The sequence below is a fragment of the Bidens hawaiensis genome, unplaced genomic scaffold (assembly GCF_021521415.1).
Source record: "Bidens hawaiensis isolate Kalapana, Puna unplaced genomic scaffold, B.hawaiensis_p1.1 tig00077902_1, whole genome shotgun sequence".
NCBI classification, from domain to species: Eukaryota; Viridiplantae; Streptophyta; class Magnoliopsida; order Asterales; family Asteraceae; genus Bidens; species Bidens hawaiensis.
The window spans coordinates 1-8,347 of record NW_027503391.1 but is presented as its reverse complement, the minus strand read 5'-3'; the positions used below and the strand labels follow the sequence as shown (position 1 = coordinate 8,347).

At 37.3% G+C, this 8,347-nt stretch overlaps 1 protein-coding gene across 1 annotated transcript; it reads left to right on the top strand.

Annotated features, from left to right (window-relative positions):
• The first annotated feature begins 1,083 nt into the window (after positions 1–1,083).
• Positions 1,084–2,264, top strand: LOC143606879 (uncharacterized). The gene is made up of 2 exons (XM_077082503.1): positions 1,084–1,478; positions 1,628–2,264. The coding sequence occupies exons 1-2, from the start codon at positions 1,084–1,086 to the stop codon at positions 2,262–2,264; spliced, it is 1,032 nt and encodes a 343-aa protein (XP_076938618.1).
• Positions 2,265–8,347: the final 6,083 nt, after the last annotated feature.

Below are 8,347 nucleotides of genomic sequence, written 5' to 3'. Positions count from 1 at the left end.
GCGGGACGAAGAGCGTGCTAGAGATGGAAGATTTCATAGGGACTTGAGAAGCATCAAGGCGTTTGCTGATCGTGCACTCCAGGGTAAATGTTATCGCCGCCACCACTGAATACCCCACCTTACGATAGTTTACCTTTATTTTGTAATGTATCCACATAAGTAAGTTTTACTTATATTGGTTGTTCTTTTTTTTCTTTGTTGTAATAATTGACACTTAATTGCCTGTCAGTAGTGTCTATTGTCTTTCTTTTTCAGTTTTATGTACTTGTATCGACATAGGTTTAGCCCATGTCAAATTTTGTAATAGCAAGCTTCTTAGTAATACTATCATATCTCTTTGCTTATATATTAGCTTCCTGCATAAACATGTAAATAATAATCATTATTGTTATTATTATTATTATTACTATCATCATTATAAATGATAAATAAAAGCAATATATATACATATACATGTAACTATAACTATATATATATATATATGCAAATACTAAGTATGTCTTTAATATAATGAGTTAATAATAAAAGAAATGGGTTATTTAGAGCAATGGCAAAAGGAACTGGACGAGGACATACACGAGCACCTAGAGACGGTGTAACGCCACGTGTAACAACAACCCGTTCTGGACGTCAAGTCCGAACCCCTGCAAACCGAACCAATGACACTACCGGAAACACCAATACCACTTCCGGTAACACCAACAACACTACCGGCAACACAAACAACACTACCCGTAACACCACTACCGGCAACACAAACAATATTACCCGTAACACCATTACTAGTAACACCGACAACACTACTGCCGGTAACACTAATAATACTACGGGTAATACTAACAACACTGCAAATGACAACTCCGAGGCGCAACTCCAACAACTAATTGCTGAAGCAATTGCAAATGCGCTACCAACCATTACCACGCATGTGAATGTTGGCCGAAATTTGGAAAACCGTAACGAAAACCCTGTTGGGGAAATGGAGGTAATACGACCGGAGGAGGGGGTGTAGTGAATTATGATAACGATGAAGCTAACTTAGGAACTGGTAGTTCAAGGGTTGAGTGCAATTACAAGTCATTCATGGCTTGTAAACCGAGTGACTACTTTGGAAATGAAGGTGCAACAGGAACCATCCGTTGGCTAGAAGAAATGGAAGAGATCTTGGATATCAGCAACTGTTTAGAAGAAGATAAGGTTCGATTCGCCACTCACTCACTCAAAGATGGCGCCCTAGCATGGTGGAACATGCTCCTACAAACTCGAGTTAGAAATGCCAATACCCATATGACTTGGGAGGAATTCAAGAAATTGATGATCGAAAAGTACTGTCCTGCAAACGAGATGGACAAAATGGAGTCTGAGTTTTTAAAGTTGGAAATGAAAGGCACCGCTCATATGGAATACACTAACCGTTTCAATGAGCTTTCAAGGCTAGTACCCCATCTAGTGACACGTGAATCCAAGAGAATCGGCAGGTATGTTTGGGGATTGATACCCAAAATAAGAGGAATGTTAAAAGCTGCTAAGCCGCCAACCTATCAGGAGGCTATTGAAATAGCTGGCCGTATTTAGGTAACCATCCACTGTGCAACAAATGCAACAAGCATCATGTGGGAGACTGTAGAACAAATGTGTGCTACAAGGGTAACCGTTCAGATCATGTGGCAACAGATTATAAGGCTAGATCCAAAGCCCCTCCTAGGTGCCACTCATGTGGAAGCGCTGATCATATGCGACCAGAATGCCCGAAGCTGAAAGAGACAAGGGCTACTGTGGGTCGGCCAAAAGGAAGAGCGTTCGTGATGAATGCCGAGGAAGCTATAGAGGAGCCTGATGTCGTAACCGGTACGTTCTTAATAAACAACCATTATGCTTTTGTTTTATTCGATACCGGTGCGAGCAAAAGTTTTGTATCAACAAACTCTAGGCCTAGGATAGAATTAGATTCATCTAAATTGTCTAACGCCTACATTATCGAATTAGCCAACGGTAAAACCATGGAAGCCCATGAAATAATCAATAATTGTACCTTGGAATTGGATGACCATCCTTTTCCTATAAATTTAATGCTCCTACAATTAGGAGGTTTTGACGTCGTTGTGGGTATGGATTGGTTAGCTCAAAACATAGCCGAGACCGTATGTGATAAGAGGTTATTAAGGATTCCATTGCCGGATGAGAAGGTGCTTACCATTCATGGTGAAATATCAAAAGAAACCTCGAACATCATTTCTTGCATAAAAGCCAACAAATTTGTGTGAAAGGGGTGTACAACATACCTAGCATATGTCTTTCACACGGAAGTGGAAGAAATGCGAGTCGAAGATATACCGACCGTGGCAGATATTCATGATGTATTTCCTGACGAACTACCTGGGCTACCACCACCTAGACAAGTCGAATTTCGAATTGACTTGCTACCTGGAGCAGCACCTGTTGCAAAGTCGCCCTATCGACTTGCACCATCAGAAATGCAAGAATTAATGACTCAATTACAGGAACTTATGGACAAAGGATTCATTAGGCCAAGCTTTTCTCCATGGGGAACACCCGTGTTGTTTGTCAATAAAAAGGACGACACATTAAGAATGTGCATTGACTACCGGTATTTGAACAAAGTTACGGTGAAAAACCGGTATCCTTTACCTAGGATTGACGATTTGTTCGACCAATTGCAAGGATCGAGCTATTTTTCAAAGATAGACCTAAGATCGGGATACCATCAACTAAGAATTAAAGAGGAAGATGTGCCTAAAACCGCTTTTAGGACTAGGTATGGGCACTACGAGTTCCTAGTAATGCCCTTTGGTTTAACAAATGCACCAGCCATTTTCATGGATCTCATGAACAGAGTTTGTAAACCATACCAAGATAAATTTGTGATTGTATTCATAGATGACATCTTAATGTATTCTCGAAGCAAAGAAGAACATGAGCAACATTTAAGGTTGATTTTGGAGCTGCTTAAGAGTGAACAACTTTATGCTAAGTTTTCAAAATACGAGTTTTGGATGCACGAAGTACAATTCCTTGGACACGTGGTGAGTGAAAAAGGAATTCAGGTTGACCCAACAAATATTGAAGCAGTCAAGTAGTGGGAAGTTCCAAAAACACCCACTGAGATTAGACAATTCTTAGGATTAGCCGGATACTACCAACGTTTCATTGAGAACTTTTCCAAGATTGCTCAACCGCTAAAATCCTTAACCCAGAAAAAGGCCAAGTTTGAATGGGGAGTAAAGCAGCAAGAATCTTTTGAAACCTTGAAGCAAAAGTTGTCTACCGCACCTATTCTGTCCTTACCCAAAGGAAAACACGATTTTCTAGTCTATTGTGATGCTTCACGACAAGGACTTGGATGTGTTTTGATGCAGAAAAATAAAGTGATCGCCTACGCGTCACGACAACTTAAGCTTCATGAAAAGAACTACACAACCCATGATCTAGAATTAGGAGCCGTTATATTTGCACTTAAAATCTGGAGACGTTATCTATACGGAATAAAGTGCATCATTTACACCGACCATAAGAGCCTACAACACATCTTTGACCAAAAGATGCTTAATATGAGGCAAAGGAGATGGGTGGAATTAATGAATGATTATGATTGTGAAATAAGATATCATCCGGGTAAAGTTAATGTTGTTGCAGACGCTTTGAGTAGAAAATAATGAGATAAGCCACTTAGAGTCCGAGCCCTACGAATGACTGTGCAAACAAACTTGGTACCTCAAATTCAATGTGCACAAAGTGAAGCTATCAAAGAAGCCAATCTCAAGAGAGAAGAATTGAATGGTATGGAAAAGAGGTTAGTTTCCAACAACGAGGTTATATTGAGTTTCAATAACCGAGTATGGATTCCTGTACATGGCAACTTACTTATGGTAATCATGGATGAAGCCCACAAATCTAGTTACTCAATTCACCCGGGGAAATAATAAGATGTACATGAGTCTTAAGGAAAAATATTGGTGGCCTAAAATGAAGAAGGACATTGCCACCTATATTGGAAATTTCTTGACTTGTTCAAGAGTGAAAGACGAGCACCAAAATCCCTCCGGTCTACTTCAACAACCTGAGATTCCTGAATGGAAATACGAAGGAATCGCCATGGATTTCATCACAAAGTTACCAAGAACGTCAAAAGGGCATGATGCCATTTGGGTAATAGTCGATCGCTTGACAAAGTCTACTCACTTCTTAGCTATTCGATAGGATTACACCATGGAACGATTAGCTAAGCTTTATGTGGAAGAAATTGTGACGAGACATGGAGTACCCATGTTAATAATATCGGATCGTGATAGTCGATTTACATCACGATTTTGGCAAAAATTCCAGCAAGCTTTAGGAACCCGTTTAGATCTAAGTACCGCACATCACCCTCAGACTGATGGTCAAAGTGAATGAACGATTCAAACATTGGAAGATATGTTTAGAGCATGCGTATTGGACTATGGTGGAAGCTGGGATACCCATCTTCCTTTAGCTGAGTTTTCCTATAACAATAGCTATCACACAAGCATCAAAGCCGCCCCATTTGAGGCTTTGTAAGGAAGAAAATGTAGATCTCCCGTGTGTTGGGAAGAGGTTGGTGATAATCAGCTAACAGGCCCGGAATTAATCCAAGAAACAACCGATAAAATCATGAAAATAAAAGATAGGCTCGTAGCTGCTAGGGATCGTCAAAAGAGTTACGCGGACACTAGATGGAAACCATTGGAATTTGAAGTTGGAGATAAAGTACTACTAAAATTTTCACCCTGGAAAGGCATAATTTGCTTTGGAAAGAATGGTAAATTAAGCCCTAGGTTTATTGTTCCATTCAAAATCGTAGAGCGAATTGGTCCGGTGGCCTACCGACTTGAGTTACCTAAAGAACTTAGTGGTATCCATGACACTTTTCACGTATCAAACTTACTTAGTGGTATCCATGACACTTTTCATGTATCAAATTTGAAGAGATGTTTGGTGGATGATTCCCTGATAATACCTCATGAGGAGGTACATGTAGATGAAAAGCTTCACTTCATCGAAGAACCCCTGGAAATAATGGACTGTCAAGAAAAGAAGCTTCGTCGAAGTCGTATTCCGATTATCAAGGTTAACTGGAACTCAAGACGAGGGCCAGAATTCACATGGGAACGGGAAAGCGAAATGTTAAAGAAATATCTTCATTTGTTCAACCAGTCGACTACACCAATTAAATCTATGGAAGAGTCAAGCTTAGCCGACATCACTCATAATAACCTTGCATAGGTTCACCTTCGATAATTCGAGGTATTCATTAAGTGTGTTACCTGTTTAGATAAATATTTTAAATGTTACGTAGTGTTTAAACCATATTACTATTTTAGATATAAACAAAATTTCGAGGACGAAATTTCTATAAGTATGGGAGGATGTAACAACCTCAATTTTAGGGCTAAATTTTTTGTATCTAGTAAGAACAACATTCGTAAGATGGATTCATAATAGGTCTAACAAGCATAACCTTAATAGAGATCATTAAGCTGGAACAAACATGCCAAATCCCATCAAAATAATATCCCAGGCCATACTTAAATCATAACAATTCAACTCAACAAATAATCTATAAATCCGTAACCTTAAACGAATCCATACTTTAACATATGAAGTAATAATAATGGAAGTAAATGTTTTATGAAGATTATCATAAATAGTTTTAACCTACACTAATATATATACATATAACAATACATATTAAATGAGAAAAGTCATCTAATATGAATTAACTAAATCAATTATTCTAAGATTTGAATTCCTAGTGCAAATCCTCTAGCAACCATCGACATATTTTTTTTCTATTTTAACTAATTACATAAATATATATTAAATATCTTAATTAAGTGTATCTTCTCAAGATCTATGGAAACCAAATAAAATCTCCTAATTCCCTAGAAAATCTCAGCAAATCACGTAATATCCCTTCTCCCCACTCCTGGCCGTTGCCTCCTTCCCCACGTATAACAGTTTTCATTCGACCTTCATTCTACCCAATCAATGTTTATCTGATTTCCCTATGAATGAAGGACTTCACCCGGATTGAATTCCCACAAGCCTTCTAAATCATAAACTTCCTCACAATTCTCTCTACAATCTGTTGGCAATCCACATAATCAATCTCCTCACCCTCAAAAACCATCGTTTCTAACTTCTCCCATTCAGGAATCAATTATCATCATTAATAGTTTCAGAAACCAAGCTATAATAATAATCCACGTAAGTTATGACAGTTATTGTCTATTTGATTTCTGATTAAAGCTTCCTATTTTCCTGATTCTGATTATAAAATTCCAGCCCTAATAATTTTGCCTACTCTCAATTTCATCTCCTAGTGTTGAAGACCTTTCCCTATAAACTGATCCTATCGATACCCCACTTAATCAAGGTTAGCGGTCCATTGTTATTTCCAAAATAATCCAGCAATATTTTCTAAGGTGACATGAACAGTGATGGGAGTATATATCCAGGAATAATCACACCACCACTTTTGCCTTGATAATGCTTAAAACATTGTTATTTGAACTTTAATCAGGTAACTGAAAACTCTAAGTTCTAAAACAAGTAAGCTAGCCTTTGAGATCGAACCCCAAACACTCTATTGCATAGTATTAATAATAAACATGCTGATCTCTCAAAGAATCAAGGGTAACCCATGGACAGCCTACCTGAAGGGTATGTCCATCAGGGTTATACTCATGCACCCACCAACTCGAAACTGTTATTCTCTAGGCATGAGCACATAAAATCGGTCACAAAACATCAAACCTATATAATGATAACTTCATGTAATTTGAAAAATCTCTATCATCTTAACTTTAGATTCTACAACCTGTTTAATAACAAAAATATACATTTTAATCCAATACATGAATTGAAACTGAGTCGTTCGGTTAATACCCCAACCAGTGACGTTTTTAGATTAAAAAAAAAAAGACGGTGTGTTAAATTAACAAAGAAAAATAGTTTTTTGTTATTTGCATCAAAGTAGTAAAATGACCAGGAAAAATGAAAAGGGGGTATTAGAATAAACTTATAAGGATTAATCATATTACAAAAGCAGAATCCAAAGCTTTCTTTTCCTCATAACACATTATAACTTTAATGAGAGATATGAAGGTATTGAATCACACCAGAAGTGTTTGTGTCATAAACCAAATGCTAGTGATTTATTTGAAAACTTAGAATACGGTGAAAATTTAAAGTTATATTTTTAATGACCAGAAAAATATTTTTCTTATAAAGTTATAGCCATCAACTTAGGAACCCACACTTAGCTAGCGTTCATCACGGTTCAGACCCATCTAAGCTTAACAATGTGTTTACCCCCTAATTGTTTAACCTAGGAGCTTAACATCCAAGACAATACCTTCCCAAGCTACCTACGTTTAGAAGTTTGAATGAGGTAAGTTCATGTGATCCCCTTTTTAACTATTTACTTAAAACTTTTTGGAACATGGAATACATACTCCTAAATATTTTTCATAAATTATTTTGGTGTATTATTAATCAAGACCGATTTAACTGCCTTAAACAATCCCCGACTTTTTAGCACAATCATTAACTCCGAAAGGAGCCACGGGATATATGGGTAGTACTATCTGAGAGACCCCCGCACACAGTGGGCGTACATCATTGGATGACCAAGACATTTAGTATTGAGGCACGATGCAAAATGATGTTACAACTAGAAATGAAGCTAGAAGAATAAATAGACTATACTCATGAATAATTTGTTTCGTTGTAAACTTTATATTTCGTTTTCTGTTTGTTGTATTTGGGACCAAGACATTTAGTATTGTAATAATTTTATTATTTTCCGTTGCATTTGGTTGATACCGGTCGTCACAACTAACCCCCTAGTCGGGCTGTGACATATTAATCATTTTTAGTTTTTATTCGTGCTAAACCAAACATAAAACCAAAAAGATGGTTTCTGTTTGGGTATGGTTATTTCAGTTTCACTCATTCACCTTGAACCCATGACTGAACCGAACCCATATGAAAAGGCAAAATCCAAAAACTTGCATACTTTGGATCGGTGTCGGTTTTTTTAAAATATATTCGCGTCAATTCATTTGTTTAATTTTCATTTGGTTTTATGGTGGATTGGATGTTGGTAGCAGCTATATGGAAAATTAGGGGTTGGTGGAGAGACCCAAATGAGAAGTTTGTATATTTACCATCTTGAGCATTCTCAACCTATTCCCAAAAAATATGTGAGGGAAATTTGTAATTTATATGGTATGGTCATAAGTGGTTGTAAGTAAAGGAGAGATAATGTTATACGTGAAAATTAAATTTGGGGTTTCATTGTTTA